The 15,589-nt window shown below is 60.1% G+C and overlaps 1 protein-coding gene across 1 annotated transcript in view; it reads right to left on the bottom strand.

Annotated features, from left to right (window-relative positions):
- Positions 1 to 218: 218 nt before the first annotated feature.
- Positions 219 to 15,589, bottom strand: part of STKLD1 (serine/threonine kinase like domain containing 1) — a 20,609-nt gene continuing 5,238 nt past the window's right edge. Inside the window, exons 4-18 of the mRNA XM_029203496.1 lie at positions 15,398 to 15,442; positions 14,031 to 14,105; positions 12,991 to 13,092; positions 11,016 to 11,086; positions 10,189 to 10,304; positions 8,605 to 8,723; positions 7,904 to 8,067; positions 7,258 to 7,385; positions 6,078 to 6,161; positions 4,437 to 4,553; positions 2,803 to 2,931; positions 2,168 to 2,296; positions 1,964 to 2,092; positions 710 to 850; positions 219 to 537 (exon numbers count right to left, since the gene is read on the bottom strand). Of these exons, the coding sequence (XP_029059329.1) occupies positions 353 to 537; positions 710 to 850; positions 1,964 to 2,092; positions 2,168 to 2,296; positions 2,803 to 2,931; positions 4,437 to 4,553; positions 6,078 to 6,161; positions 7,258 to 7,385; positions 7,904 to 8,067; positions 8,605 to 8,723; positions 10,189 to 10,304; positions 11,016 to 11,086; positions 12,991 to 13,092; positions 14,031 to 14,105; positions 15,398 to 15,442 (1,734 nt within the window). The 3' untranslated portion in view covers positions 219 to 352. The remainder of the gene's footprint in view (positions 538 to 709; positions 851 to 1,963; positions 2,093 to 2,167; positions 2,297 to 2,802; positions 2,932 to 4,436; positions 4,554 to 6,077; positions 6,162 to 7,257; positions 7,386 to 7,903; positions 8,068 to 8,604; positions 8,724 to 10,188; positions 10,305 to 11,015; positions 11,087 to 12,990; positions 13,093 to 14,030; positions 14,106 to 15,397; positions 15,443 to 15,589) is intronic.

A 15,589-nucleotide genomic window follows, 5' to 3' on the forward strand; every position in this document is an offset into this window, starting at 1 on the left:
GTGACACCTCTCCCTGACCCCCACCCCTAAGGAGACGCCCTGTGGCAGTGGGCGCCCCGTCAGGTACAGCCTGAGGAGGGAGAGGCAGACCTCCCCGGGCGGCTGCCTGCGACAGGTCTACTGCCCACCGTGGGAGCTGGGCTGCGAGGCCTCTTCCAGTTTCTGAAGCACACTTCGTGCGTAAGAAACCAGCTCCTGCAAGGAGAACAGCAGGTCAGCCGTTTCCATGGACGGTCTCTGGGTCCACGAGTAAATTCTGTTAATCTGCTTTTCTTTGAAGCGGTCTCACTGCTGCTTCTCTCCAGGGTTTACTTTGGTCAGGTCGTGGACACGGTGATACAGGGAGAGCCTCTTAAAACCACACACGCGGCAGCCCCAGTCGCCTCCACACACCAGTGCTCCGGCCCCTGGACTCTGTGCCATCCAGGTCTGGCTGAGGCAGCCCCCCAACACTCACCAGGCTGGAGGTGAAGCGCCCGTGGATCTCCTCGACCAGGGGCTGGATGCCGCTGGACACCAGCTCTGACAGGATGTCCTCTGCGGGCAGAGCAGAGGGTCCCGAGACCAGGCCCCCCCTCCCCCGCCGAGGCTTAGCATGTGCCCGGCACGGAGGGTTCCTGCCCCTCCCCCAGTGGTCATAGCCGCTAGCAGGGCGCCTCTTGAATGCTGGCTTCCAGAGAGGGCGTGACGAGGGCAGGGGGGTCCTCACTGTGGGAGGCGAGGTGGGCCAGCAGCATGCAGATGCTCTCCACCACCTCCGGGTCGTCCTGGTGGAGCTGGTACGTCTCCTGGATGAGGGTGAGGCCACTGCTGCCCTCCTCGGGCATCACCACCTGCAGGGCCGCCAGCTCTGGGCGTGGGCGAGGGGGTGGGTGGGTGACAGTACTGAACACGTGGGGCAGCAAGAGCCTCAGCTGGCAGGGGACGCCATGCTGTCCTGCAGCGTGGGGACCACCAAGGTCAGGCTTTTCCTGGCTCTGCATCTGCGGGTGTCCTCTGGTGGGGTGTGCACCCGCCTCTCTCTCCATCCCAGCAGCCCCCAAGGCCAGTGTGCTTGTAGAGAGGGTGCTGGGGACGTTCCAGGGCACCTCCTTGCCCCGTGAGGAGGCCCGTCAGTGCGAGGTTGGGCCTGGCTCCTGGGGGACTGGGGGCCCGTGAGAGCAGTGACCCGTGATGTCACATAGTTGTCAGATCCTCCTGGAGCCCAGGGGGAAGCTGACCCTCCAGGGAGTGGACTTAGCCATCAACAGCCAGCAGGAGGCAAAGCCGAGATTCTCGGCTCTGGGGTCCCGCACGCTCGCTGGGTTCTGACGACCCCGCTCTTTGTTCACTGAGCCACGTGCCTTTTGCTCTTGGGGCTTCAGCACCCCACCCCGTTTGACGGTGGGATCCCGGCGGGAGTGGGGGGTAGGCCCGGAGACCCTGCCCGCTCGGGAGGTTCTCTCCAGGAGTGAAGGTCACCCCACTCCCTGCTTCAGGCCGAGTAGCAGGCAGAGACCCACCAGCCTGCACACCCAGCAGGGGCCGGACCTCACAGGGGCCAAACCACCCCACACGGCGGGCAAGCTCTGCCAGGCTCCAGGCCCCGAGTGTCCGTCAAGGCTCGTGGTGCCAAGTTGGGTGCAGAACCTGGGCCGGGGGCTTAGGAACAGCTGGGGTTTGCTTGGAGGCGGAGTTCAGAGCCCTGACTCGGGCTGTTTTCAGAGCCACACCTGGAGGGGAGCCTGCGCACACGCCAGGCTTGTGGGTGGCAGGCAAGGTGGTCACCATGCGGAGTTGCAGAGAGCGGCGGGAAGTGAGGGTACAGAAGGTCTGCGCGGCGATGTCTGGGCGATGGGACTGTAGGTGTTTCCCCTCCCTGCTTTGAGCGTGTGCTTGCTTTTGGTTTGTGGGCTGCCGACAGGTGTTGCTGTGGGAGTCTCCCCCGCCTCCTAGTGGCAGCCCCGGCCGTCCCCAGGCTCACCAGACATCTTCGCGAGGCTGGCCAGCCCCCGGCAGGCATTGTTCACCAGCAGGGCTCGGTCCTGGCACGCCCGGATGCTTTGCAGGATTAGGACCACCACCTCTTCCAACTGCTGCTCCCCTATGCAGCCTGCGGGGGGCCACACGTGTCTCGACTCGAGGGCCCAGGGCCACCTCTCAGGCCCCGGGGCCCCGGGCTGCTCACCCAGCAAGGACAGCAGCCACAGGACTGCACAGCCGGCTTCAGCCATCTCCGCGTCCGTGGGGTAGGTGGCCAGCACCTCAGCAATGAGGGCCGGGGCTTTCTCCCAGGGGGCCTTGTTCACGATGACAGCTGGAACAGGATGGGGTGGAGGAGGGGACACCTCCTTGGTGGCGCAGAAGCTGGGGGGTAGGGGCAACCCCAGCCTGCCAGCCAGTCTGTAGGGTAGGAATCGGCAGGGCCCCCAAGGGGAGGTTTGGGAAGCCCTGTGTGCCGGGTGTGGGCAGGGCTCTCCACGGTCGGGAGCCCTCTTTTCCTTGGGGAAAATGACCTCCCAGGTGCTGGAGGACCAAGTGGGGCCTGGAGAGGGAGTGGCACGGCCTGGGAGCACCCCCCTTCTGAATCAGAAGTCAGGATGGTTTGCCCAGTGCTAAGGCCAGCTTGTGGAACCAGGGACTGCCCAGGAAATCCCACGATGTGCGTGAGCTGGAGGGTTCCATGGGCTGGGCACGAGGGGGTCCGAATATGAACCCACCCCTCCCCAGGATGCCGGTGCAGCTTCTCCCGTCCACCCTGGCCCTTTGTCTCCCTCTCCTCCCGGCTCTCGGGTGGTTAGGGCGCAGCCCCGGCCCGCTCACCGTCCACCAGCAGAGCCCAGAGCAGCCTCAGGCCGTTGACGCAGGTGTCCCTGTTCCTGGGGAAGGCATCCAGGCGTTCCAGGATGCGCTCGCACAGCCCGGCCCTCCGCAGCTCGTCTGTGGCCAGTCCTGCAGGTGGGCCCCGGCATTAGGACCACAGAGAACACCTCCTGGAGGAAGCCCTCCCTGGGGGCCACCCCTTCTCTGTGGTCCTAGGGCACTGCAATCCCATGCATCCCACGCCAGTGGTGCCTACTTGGCCAGTTTCATGCCCAGCATGAGACCCAGAAACAAGGGTATGAGCCATCCCCTGGGCCACCGTTCCAGCACCTCCCGTCCCATTACTGGGCTGGGACCGGCCTCTGAGCTTTCCTTCCAAGATGGGACCACGACTGTGTTCTCTCAGGGTGATCACCTGGCATTGTTTGCCAGGTGGTCCCGATTTACACCTGCTGTCCCAACATGGCTACTCACGGCAGCCCTTTGGACTTCTCGGCGCGGGGTCAATGAAATGTGGTAAATTGCCTGGTGAGTGTAGGGGGGGTGGGGGCTGCGGGGCTCCAGGTGAGGCCCCAGCTTCCCTTTGGAGAGAACGATGCCCACCCGGTTAGTGGCTGGAGATGGGGAACATGTGTAAAGCCCTCGGTGGTGACCCTCTCCCCACACCGTCCCCCGACTGCTCGCTGGTGGCCTCTGGAGCGGGGCCGGTGGGGCAGCAAGGGCTGGAACCCGAAACACGTCGGCGTGAAGCCCATGGGGGCGCCTGGCTGCGGCCCGTGCATGTTGCCAGAGGGACACGTGACTGTGAACATGGAAGCTGGGGACGGAGCAGCTGTCCCCTCGGGGCATCCAGGCGCTACCCGCCTGAGCCCTGCGCCCACGGGAGGGCGGCGCCCACCCTGGCTGGCGACGGTGAGCGGGCGGTGCACCGTGACCAGGGGCTGCTGCTCCTCGGGGTGGCTCTGCGCACGCTCAGCGGCATGGGGGCCGTGGTGCTGTTGCTCGGCGCCGTGGCCGCCGGGTCCTGCCCCAGTGCTGCGCAGGCCAGCAAAAGAGGCCGGGGAACCCTTAGCTGGGGCCACGGTGGGAAGACAGCGGGCGGGGGCGGGGGTGGGGTCTCCAGGGAGGAAGCCGAGGTCGGGGCTCCGGCGCCCCATAAGTGCTTATTGCATGACCGAGCCAAGGACCGGAGGGCTGGGGGCCCTGCCAGGGCTGTGAGCACGTGCGGTGTAAAGCATTACATGGAAATTCAGCCTAAATATTCAAGTGAGAAGGCAGTGAAGTATTCCAGTTTAAAAATCGGAGGCCAGGCCCTCGGGCTCTCAGCTCCAGCCTCTCCCATCCCTCCTCAGCTGCCCTCCTGGGAGCCCACGCCTGGGACCCCATCCCACCTGCCTGGGCTCACACCACAGGACCCCTATGACCAGCTCCTCGTTTCATGCCTAGAGATCAGCCAGAAGGGGGAGCAGCTGGTCCAGGGCCACAGAGGCAGGCCTCGGGTGGTGCCCCAGACTCCTGGCTGCGCCCTGCCTGTCATCCTGGGGTGGGGTTGGGTGCCCAGAGGGTCAGATGCCTGGGGGATGACTGGCGTGGGAGGACGGGGGTAGGAGAAGCCAGCTGTGCCTGGAGCCCACCTTGGCCCCGGGTGCGGAGCAGCAGGGAGCAGGCACACGGCTGTGCGTCAAGGACCCCGTCGTGCTGCTTCACGATGCCGACCAACACCTCCGCCAGCTCCGCCGGCCACGGCACACCTGGCAGCGTGGGGGGCAGAGTGAGACTCGGCGTACGAGCAGGTGGCGGGAGGGGGTGTGGACCAGACCCTGATGGGAGTCTGCAGGGCGTCACACGTGGGCCCCTGGGTGGACGAGCAGACGGGTGATCAGACGCGATCAGTCAGGGTGTGTTGAGTGCTTGCCACGCGTCTGCCGTAGGGATCTTCTTCCAGCAGCTCTACAAGATCGATCCTCATTTGACAGATGAGAAAACTGAGGGTCAGGGAGATGTGAGCCCTTGCTTTGAACCTAGCCTATCTGACTCCAGAGCCTTTGGCCGTTACTGCCCTGAGAGGGGACATCTGTGGGTCCCTTAGACCTTCCTCTGGGCCAGGGCGTGTGCTGGCAAGGGGGGAAGGCAGTGGTGGGCAGCCGGGGGTCCACAGAGCTGCGCCCCTTCCTAACCGCTGCTTCACCTCTCTCAGCCTGTGTCCTCCTGGTAAGAATGACAAGGACAAAAGTGCTGGCACCAGGGAAGCCAAGCCATGGCTATCCCGTCTCCAGGCGAGGCTGGCTGAGGCAGGTGTGGCTCTGGGGTGACAGCCGAGGCCAGTCTTGGGAAGGGGCCCAGCAGCCTCTCTCACTCTCTCTGGGAAGGCAGAATCTCTTCCCATGGACTCTCTCCTCTCCACAGCCTTGCTCTAGACAGGGTCACGGGGAAGGAGAGGGAGGGGAAGGGAAATGGCCAAGGTGAGGTCTCTGCTGCCTCATTAGAGGGCTGGCACTGGGCCCTTATGATCTCTGCTGTCCCGGCCACTGGGACGACCATCTATGGAAGGAAGATCGGTGGACGGATGGATGTATGGACGGACGGATGGAGAGACAGGTGGATGGATGGATGGAGAGACGGGTGGATGGATGGATGGACGGATGGAGAGACGGGTGGATGGATGGATGGACGGATGAGTGAATGAATGTAATATTCAGGCTGGTGAGACAGATTGAGGGCAGAGATTTTACAAACCAATGTTTTGGCAAAATTAAAAATATTAATACTCCTCGATGGAGAAAGTTGGGTGAAGAGGTGTTCTCATGCACTCTTGGGAGGTGAGAAAGTTGGTGCATCGACGGAGGGCAATTTGCAGTATCTATGAAATTGTGAAGTATTCACAGCCTGCACGTGTAGGAATTTATCCTGCAGAAGCACACAGAGCACACACGTGCCCCGGGGCGGACTGTGTAACATTGCTTATGATACCGGGAAATCGGCAACCACTCAAAGAGCCAGCCAGAGGGATGGTGGCAGGGACGGGGTGTCTGTTAAGCATCCATGAGCAGCACGTGAGGGGGGCCCCGGGAAGTGGTTCGGATGCCGAGCCCACCCCCCGCCCGCTTGTCTGCTCAGTGAAAGCGGCGGCACAGGAGGAAGTCCAGGCTCCTGTTCCAAGCAGGTGGTAAAGCCGTGCATGCTCATGGGAATGTAAACGGGCGTCAGAAAGTACCAGCTAGGGAAGCTGGAAGGGCCGGGGCACCTGGGGGAAGGCGAGAGGGTGGCGGCTCTACCTTGCTGGTCTTCAGACATCCTCAGGAGCCTCTCCAGGGCCCTCTGCTGGACTTCGGGGTGGCTGGAGAAGTTCTGCATGACCTCTGCGGGGGACAGGGCAGCACGGGGAGGCGCCTTGGCTCAGGGACCCGCCTGAGGGCCGGGGCACCAGGGGCGCATCCGTGAGCACCACTGCACGGGCCCACGTGACCCGGCGCGAGGTGGCGGCCTTATCATCCTCACCTTCCCGGCCGAGCCACCTGTCCAAAGTCGAACCTGGATCTGCCTGAGAACCCGCCCAGGGGGGTGCTTCCACTCCACACCTCCCTCAGGTAACTCCCTCCAGGGTACTCAGGGCGATGACCTTCAGCTGGAGCCAGCTGTCTGCCTCCAAAGCCCATGGCCACGAGACGGAGACAGCAGCTGGGCCCTCACGGGTCCCCTTCTCCAGAAAGGGAGGCAGAGGTGGCAGCCCCTTATCACAGGCAGCCGGCGCAGGGAGCCACTGATGGGGAGGAGGGATGGGAGGGCGGAGCCACCCCCGAACTGGAAGATGACCTCCAGATCCATTCTCTATCCAAGACCGTGGGGGTAGCCCCCAGCCTGGGGCACACGGAGGAGTCTATCGTGTGCACTTCTGCGGGGTGGGGGGTGACCAGCCAGCACTGTGCCTGGAGCCTCAGGCCTGCACATGTCACATTGCACACGGAGCCCCTGGGCCACCTCACCTTCCTGCAGGGCCATGCCTGCTGGTCCACGGTGGCTGCTGTGCCGGCCCCAGCGTGAGCACCATTCTGGGCACGTAGCAACCACACAGGAGGTGCTGCTCATTGGGCAAGACACTCTAGGCACCGGGCCGCTGTGTGCCGGGCGAGCGAGCAAAAAGCGGGGAGTCTGTGGTGGGGTGCGTGGCAGTGAGGGGCTGTTTGGTGACGTCGAGGACTGTGTAGCCGGAACAGAGGGGAAGCAGGTGGGGGCCTGGCCACAGAGATGAACTCTGCTCTAGGTAAGCTCAGGGGTATCTGAGCGGGGTGGTACCCTGAGCAAAGCAGTGCTTGGGATGGACGAGGGGCAAGCCCACCGGCCATGTGTGAGGAGCGGTCCAGGGGACTGGGGGGGTCACTGCCCCCCAGCTAAAGACAATGGGGTGCCGGGGCCACAGCAGCCTCTGGCGCCGCCCCCTCAGGGCCCCATCATCACCTAAGGTGCTGGTGACGCTGCTCTCTAGCAGCATGTCGATGAGGAAGTTGGGCACCACCTGCTGGTGCAGCATCAGGGCACTGCTGGAGGAGCTGAAGTCGCTGCTCACAAACAAGTGAATCACGTCCCTGGGGAGGGGCGGAGAGCTGCCAGCTGGCCCTGCGTCCCCTCTGCGTCCAGCAGCTGCTGGGCCTCCACCTGTTTTGGGCACCCGCTTGGGATCACCCCTCCCAGCATCACAGTGCGTCCAGCGGGCACTGCAGCACTTCCCCCTCCAGGAGGGGCCGAGGGAGGACAGTGCTGGGCCCTGGCGCTTGCACTCGCATGGGCCCCTTCCTCCATAACATAGACCCCAAAATCACAATTTCTGGCTGTGTTGGTATAAAGGTGAATATAACCCAGGGTGGATCATTTTGTTCTTCTGACTTTACATTAGAGTTAAAACGTTTTCCTGGGCCCTGGGCCATGCCTCGCGCACCTGATGGGGAAGCTGGCCCTGTTCGTCTTGCACTCAGAGATGCGGCCACGGTTTGGGGCAGCCCAAACTGGAGGAGCCACTGTCCATGGACGCAGCGCTTTGTGGTGTGAAAACCCCAAGTGCGTGCACAGGCTGACAGTGAACTGCCACCCCAGGGCCTGAGCTCACCTGATGGTTATTCGACCCGACGGGTCGGCCTGGAGCATCAGAGGCAAAAGGGAACTGAAGATTTCCGCATCGGGGACCCTCCTCTCCTCCATGGTCCTCAGGACACCCCTCAGGCCGTCGGGGGAACTCCGGATGGACTTCCGCAGAAGCATGGCTTCCGTGCTCTGGGAGGAGAGAGAGGACCACTTGTGCACCTCAGCTAAAGGAAGATGGCCTGACCTCGGGCAGAGGGGAGGCGACGTGGCCGCCGCCGTCAGGAACGCACAGAGGCCACCTGCGCCCCACAGTTCTTGTACGAGGAAGAAATGGAAGTTCAGAGAAAAGCAAGTGGCCATCTTACTGGCTGGAGGGAGTAAGGGAACAGCCCTCCGTCCACGGCCGGACTCCCACTGGGGGCCGGTTAGTGCACCCGAACTCAGCTGTTCTTGTCCATAAGGGGGCGCTGTTGGGGCAGATTGAATGTTACCATCACCATCACCACCACCACATGAGGGCCGAGCAGGCCCAAATGCGGGGTCCTCTGGCGGCTGGGGCAGCGGGGGTCCTCCACACAGCCCCACAGGCACTCAGGGTGGGCAGGAGGGTGCCAACGGGAAGAATGCGCCCTTTTCAGGGCCGGCGGTGGGCAGAGCCTGGCTCCCTGTGGCTGTGGGGAGTGGGGTTCAGGTGTGGCGGGGAGGGGTGGACGGAAGGCCCCTCACATCCAGGAAGGAGCAGCCGGCCATGTCGAGAATGATGCAGCCCAGGGACCAGATGTCAGATTTCTGGCTGAAGGAGAAGTTGAGGGCTTCGGGGGCCATCCAGGACTTGTGAGAGGGGTCTGTTGGTAGGAGTGAAGTGGGGGCTGCGTGAGTCCCATGCTCCCTGGGGAAGCAAGCAGCTTGAAAAATGAGCCCTCCATCACCCTCCTCCAGGGAGGGAGAGATGTGCTATCTGAGGGGGAAAAGGAAGAGGCCCCTGGTCAGTAAGATCCTGGCCCTTGATCTTCACCAGTGAGGCTGCCCATCTTGGCAGGGGCCCACCAGGCTGGCCGTGTGCGCACCTGTGTCCCACTGCAGCTGCAGAAATAATCGGAAGGGGCGTTTGCCACAAAGGCTAAAATCTGCACTCTCCATAAACGTCTTGCCCCTCCCAACACTTAGTCGGGACCTTGAGGCAATGTTCTGGTTGCCCTGCCCTAGTTTCTAAACCTGAACCCCTGGGACTTCCCTGGCTGTCCAGTGGTAAAGACTCTGCGCTTCCACTGCCAGGGGCACGGGTTCGATACCTGGTCAGGGAACTAAGATCCCGCATGCCGCGCCGCCAATAAATACATACATACATACATAAACAAACAAACCTGAACTCCAGACAGGGAGCCAAAAGAGCAGGGTCCCCGGCCCAGCTCTATCAGTGCCTGACAGGCTGCAGGCAGCCCCTCCCTCTCCAGACCTCCATTCCCCAAACAAAGAGCAAAGGGGTGGGCTCCAAGGACCCCTGCCATCTACACCTCCAGTAGATCCACCCGTCCACTCACTTGCCCACCCACACCCGCCTATCCATCCTTCCACCCATCTATCCGTCTGTTCATCTATCTGCATGTTCATCTATCCATTTGTCCATCCACCCACCCACTCATCTATCCATCCATCCATCTATCCACCCATCCACCCATCAAGGACAGCATGCCACTGGTCCCTGCCAGCCCGGGACTCTGGAGTCCTCCACTGGAGAGTTGCTCTCTCCACCCCTGATAGCCGTTATAGGGTTGAAGCCCAGCTCCCTTTGCCCTGTTGTCTTTTTTTTTTTTTTTTTGCGTTACGCAGGCCTCTCACTGCTGTGGCCTCTCCCGTTGCGGAGCCCAGGCTCCAGATGCGCAGGCTCAGCGGCCATGACTCATGGGCCTAGCCGCTCTGCGGCATGTGGGATCCTCCTGGACCGGGGCACGAACCCGTGTCCCCTGCATCGGCAGGCGGACTCTCAACCACTGCGCCACCAGGGAAGCCCGCCCTGTTGTTTTTTTAAAGGAAGGAAAACTTCTCTCCCCGGACTGCTCACCTTTACCACCTCCTGGGTTATTCTGAGACTCAGTAAAGTAATCCAGCCCGAGCCAATGCCTGCCGCCCACCAGCCCTCCCTCTGTGCATGTCAGTCTCCTCCCTTCTGAGGCCTTCCTTCCCCCTTCTTGAAGGTTAACATTTTCTGAGTGTCTTTTGGACCCTGCATGCCCCCCCACTCGGTTGAATGGGCCCTCCCGCAGTTCTCCCCCGCCACCACTGTCTGCTGGCCGGGAGGACGCCAGCCACCTTCCTCTGCACGGACGTTCCACTTGGCTACGTCGGTCATGAGTGCGTTGGAGCTCAGGTCCTGCAGTTTGCAGTGGTCACTGCTGACCAGGGCGATGTTGGAGGGCTTGAGGTTCCTGAAACCGAGAGGCGCGCCCTTCCACCCACTGCCTGGCAGGGCCACGTCCGTCTGTGAACCCTCAGCTCCCGCCACACCCAGGGCCGCCGCAGCAGCCCACACCCCTCCTCCTCTCTCCTCAGTAGATGCCCTGTTCAGCCACTTTTTGTTGTTGTTGTTGTTCAGCCACTTTTTGAATATCGTTTTCTGTAAGCATAAATATACTGTTATTTCAAATGGGAAAAACAAGCCAACTGCAAGTAAGGAAACACTGATCCTCCCGTGGTCCCTCTGCTAACGACCTTCCAGATCTCAGCTGACATTAACACGGAATCTCGAGCATTTCCTTCCTACGTTTGGTTCACACAGTTTTCTCTCCTCTAAATACAGCACTGATCCTTCAGATCACGATTCTGGAGAATGAAACTGGCAGGTCAAAAGCTCAGCCTGGGAGTGCCCAGAGGCCCTCGGGCAGCCTAATCTCTTCGTCAGTGCTGTTATCTGGTTCTTCCCTTGCACTTTAGAACCAACTGCCCCGTCTGTGCATGGGGAGGGTCGTGGAGGGGGTGACGTTCTCTTTAAGCCAGGGAGGTGCTCTGGGAGGGGGAGGGGCCCGTCCTTGTCCCAGCTGCACCTCTCTCCCTTGGGCCCGCGCCCGGGCGCTGCCACCTGGAGGTGCCACCCCCAGGAGGTGCCTTTTCTCCTCAAGCAGCCTGGCCACCACGGTCACCTGTGGATAATGTCCAGCTGGTGCAGGTACTCCAGCGCATTCAACACCTGGCCCAGCATGTTCTGCATCCACTGGGGAAAGAGCGAGAGATGCCAGGACTGGGGGGGGCCTGAAAGCTCCCAGGTGGGCCTCCCAGCTGCTCTTAGGCAGGTCAGTGACCACTCAGAGCAGCCAGCAGGGTCGTGGCCAGTTCCCACCCTGCGTCTTGAAATGGGCCTGAAGTGAGCGGCCAACAGCTCAGAGCCAGTGCGGGAGCTTCTGCTGCAGGCTGCTTCGAGGCCCTCTGGACAGAAATGCCCTGTTAGCCGGCGACACCCTGGTCTCCAGACCCCCCACTCCTGTCTCCAGCAGACCCCGGGGGCCCTGGGGCTCTAGCCCCGCCCGGGTCCCACCCCATGGGTACCAGAGATGCTGAAGTCTGCAGCTGCTACTTCGGGTTTGCCTCTCCAGGGCATTAGAATGGAAAGGTCCCTGAGAGAGAACATTCTGAAAGCAGTTTGTGTCAGAAACAAGATCCACCTGGTTTCCAGGGCAGTGATTTTCAAACCGTGTTCCTAGGAGCCCTGGATTCCACCTGGGGTGTCAAGAGAGGGGCTGAGCAGGCAGAACCCTGGGGTTCCTGCCACGCCACCTTCCACTGACCCCCAGACCCCTGACTAGAGTAGCTCTGCTTTCCTTACTGGGGGTTCTGAGAACATTTTTGTGCTCGACAGGGCTCTACTACAAACAGAAAGTTTGAAACCCACTCAGAGGCTGTCTCTGAGGCCCACTTTGGAGCTGCGTGCCCCTCAGAACACCCCAGTAGGGTCGCAGTGCCTGGTGGCCCAACAGAACAGAGGCGTGTTCAGAGCAAAAGCAGGCAAAATTTATTTGGGGTGGGTCATAGACCTAAATGTGAAAGCAAAATGGATCCAGCTCCAAGGGCAACAGAGGAAAATATCGTCATGACCTTGGGGCGGGGAAGCCTTCTCTAAAGGCTCAGAAGACACCAACCTCAGGCGAAACACTGATGAACCAGAGTTCATTACAATTAAGAAAGTGAACTGGCAAGCCACAGACTGGGAGAGGACATCTGGACACTGTGTCCATAATATATAAAGAGCCACTATGAATCAACAAGAAAAGACGGACAACCCTAATGTTTAAATGGGCAAGAGACCTGAACAGGCACAAAAGAAGATATCCAAATGGCCAAAAAGCACTCACCATGACTACTCAAAATAATTGAAACTAAAATATAATTTTTAATTAAAATTAAGAAGACTGACACAGTGAAATGTGGGCCAGGATGCAGAGCCGAAAGACTCACAACTTGGGATGAGAATCAACACCAAGTCAACCAACCATCCTGGAAAACTGGCACACTGGCTAAAGCAGCACACGCACCCATTCTGTGATCCAACAACTCCACGGTCACGCAGAAAATGAATGCTTAGGTCCATCAAAACATATGCCCAGCAGTGTTCATGGCAGCCCTTCTTCATAATAGCCCCAAACTGGAAGCAACACAGATGCTCACAGCACTGGACCAGATACACTGATGGTGATGTGGCCATCTGACAGAGTGGAGAGGGATGATCTCCTGACACACTCACAGGTGGGTAAATCTCAAAGCACTGGGATGAACGCGAGAAACCAGACACAAGCAAACAACATGCTGTATGAGCCCATTTATGAGAACTTCAGGGACAGGCAGAAGGATCTCTGAAGGCAGAAGTCGAACCCTGGGTACTGGCTGGGACTGTCTGAAGGTCCAGGAACGCTCTGACCTCATGTGAGGGAGGGGACGGGAGTGTCTGCCTATGCAAAACACACCAAGGTGTACACTTAAGATCTGTGCACGTTACGGTATGCAAATACCTTCATTCATAACTGTCGGAAGAAATGAGACCAGACTCCATCGGTGCCCACCCCTCTGCCCCCCGCTGTGGGGCCTGTGGCACCCAGGCCTGGTGCCCCAGAGAGTCTGTCTTACCTGGGAGTCAATGACTCTCTTTGCCGCCCTCTTCTTCTCAATGACATTCTGGAAGCTTCCCTCGTGGAACTCCATCACCAGGCAAAGGAACAGAGAGGAGATCTGCAGGGGACACAGCCCCTTAGCCAGGTGCCGAGTTCTGGCCTCCAGAGGCCCAGGCCTGGGGGCTTCCGGGCCGTCACCTGCTCCAGGTCTTTCCTCCCAGCCAGGCCACCACCGGCAGTGACTATGGGAGAATGCCCCCTTCTGTGGGGGGAACAGCCCCTCCTGAGCAGCTCCCGCCTCCGCCTCCTCTCTCCTCCCCCCACCCCCCCTACCCCCCATCTACACTAAAGCTGCTTTAGGAAAACCTAAAGGGGCGTGGGGTCTCCTGGCCACCGCACACGTAGACCACCGTGTCTGGGACACCAGGCTCTTTGTCCCTTAGGGCTCAGCTGAGATCCACTCCTCCCTCTGAGGGGCCTGCACCCGACAGGACCCCAGCAGCCCCCGTCAGGCCTCTCAGAGCACCCTGCCTTCCCTCCCGCAGTGACATGTCCTCTTGGCTTCTCTGTGTCCCCCTTGAGAGCGTGAGGAGGTGCTCAGAAAATACTTGGGACAGGTGGTGAGGGGCCCTCCCCACGGCTTTCCTCAGGGCCCAGCTGAAGGGGAGGGGGCTCCTCCCTCGGTTGTCAGCCCAGATGGGGGTCTGACTGTGGGGTCACACCTGGCCCCCTTCCCCTCCAGCCCCCGGCATCCCCCAGCTCAGCCCCATGTGGAGTAACCGGCAAGCTTCCGGCTCCTTGAAGATGAGAAATCAGCTCGCCAATGGGACCAAGCACGGGGCTCGGGGCGACCAGACCCAGACTGGAATCCTGCTCGGTTGTCGCCAGCTGGTTTCTCCCAGCCTCCACTTCTTCCGGAAAGTGGGACAGTGATCCTCCTATGCAGAGGCTGTGGGACGCACGTGAGACGATGCCCAGAGAGCTCCCGGCGTGGCCCCATGAGTGCTGCGGCCATTGGCGCTTGGGGGGGCACAGCGGGGGGGTGCTCTGACCCACCTCACTGTTCCACATGATGAAGAGCTCCTGGTAGATGGAGACGTGGGCATGCTGAAGCTTCAGCAGTGGCATCAACTGCGAGGCGAGGCCAGAGAAAGTGGGGATGTTAGGGAAACACTGCTTCTAGAGGTGCTTCTCTGTCACACGTCCCAACAAAAACCACATGCTTCCAGCTCTGAGCGCGGGCCCAGGGAGGTTGGGCAGCTGGAGGTTAGGGGCCAGACAGCCCAGGGTATGTCCTGTCTCTGGCATGAGCTGGCTGTGCTGTGTGACTGAGGAGAGGCTCCTCAACCTCTCTGAGCCTCCTAGCCTCATCTGGAAACGGCAGTAACGGTGGTATCTGCTTCACAGGGGTGTCGGGAGGACTAGGTAAGCCGATGTAGGCAGAGCGCCTGGTGCGTTGGAAACAAGCACAGTCCGGGTTGGCTGACGAAGGGGGTGTGGCCAGCGGGAGGCCGGCCGCTGCTGCTGTGCCCAGGCCACCTGGCCTCCTGGTTGTGTACACTAGAGGTCCCAGGGCCCCTGCCCTCAGCTCAAAGTGCTTTGCAAACGAACAGCTTTAGGCAGTAGAAACGGCTCCCTTAGCGACTTAGGCCGGACGGCAGCTGCTTATGACAGCAGCTTGGGTGTGAAAGGAGGTCGCCTAGTGGAGTGGAGAGGGGGCTGTGATGCTGGGGGGGGCGCGGGACGGCCCCCCCCACATTCTTTCTTTCATGAATGTGGCCTGGGTCCATCACCATGTGTCAGACACACTGTGGACAGAAGAGCTGTTTGCTAGCAAAGCCCAAAAGCTGGTGATTCCGGAAAAAAGACAAACAAGTGACCATTAGATAGGAAGGGAGACATTCAACCTCGTGTGAAATTCAAGAAAAGCAGAGAAAAATGACGCGGAGCCTTTGCCGGCAAATCGAAGTATATGCAGCTGTTTCTGCTATTATAAATCAGGATGTTACTGTCAGTTCTGATTGGCAGATTTAAGGAACGTAAGAGTTTATATTTTCTTTGTTAACCAATTCTCTATTTTCCAAATATTCTATTGTAACTGATACTTTTACAATTGAAGAAAAAAATCTTTTAAAAGATGGTTATTGGTAGATCAGCCTAGGGACCTAGCCAACATTAAAGGTTATCATCTTCTCTGAGAACATATATTCTAAGTTGTCAGCACCTGGATTTAGAAATGAGTGTTTGGTACACAGACTCCCTTCATGACCTGGGGGCCTCTACTTCATAGCACAGGGCAAGAGCTGGTTCTGACCCTCCATGCCTCCACCAGGCTTCCACCCATCGTACCACAGTGGGGTGCAGAACAGTCTCTGTGTGTCCTGCATCATGTCCTGTAGAGAGGGAACCACCCAGAGAGTTACCTCCTCCAGGGCCTCGTTGGCCTGATGCTCATCAATGCACTCCACCTGCAGGGGCACAAGAGCACTAGGTTGGTAAACGTGCAGTAAACGCCCCCGTCATCATCGTGACCACCATCACCACCATCACCACCATCACCACCACCACCACCACCATCACCACCATCATCACCACCACCATCACCATCACCACCA

The sequence above is a fragment of the Monodon monoceros genome, unplaced genomic scaffold, assembly GCF_005190385.1.
Source record: "Monodon monoceros isolate NGI ecotype Baffin Bay Population unplaced genomic scaffold, NGI_Narwhal_1 Super_Scaffold_5, whole genome shotgun sequence".
Lineage (NCBI taxonomy): Eukaryota > Metazoa > Chordata > Mammalia > Artiodactyla > Monodontidae > Monodon > Monodon monoceros.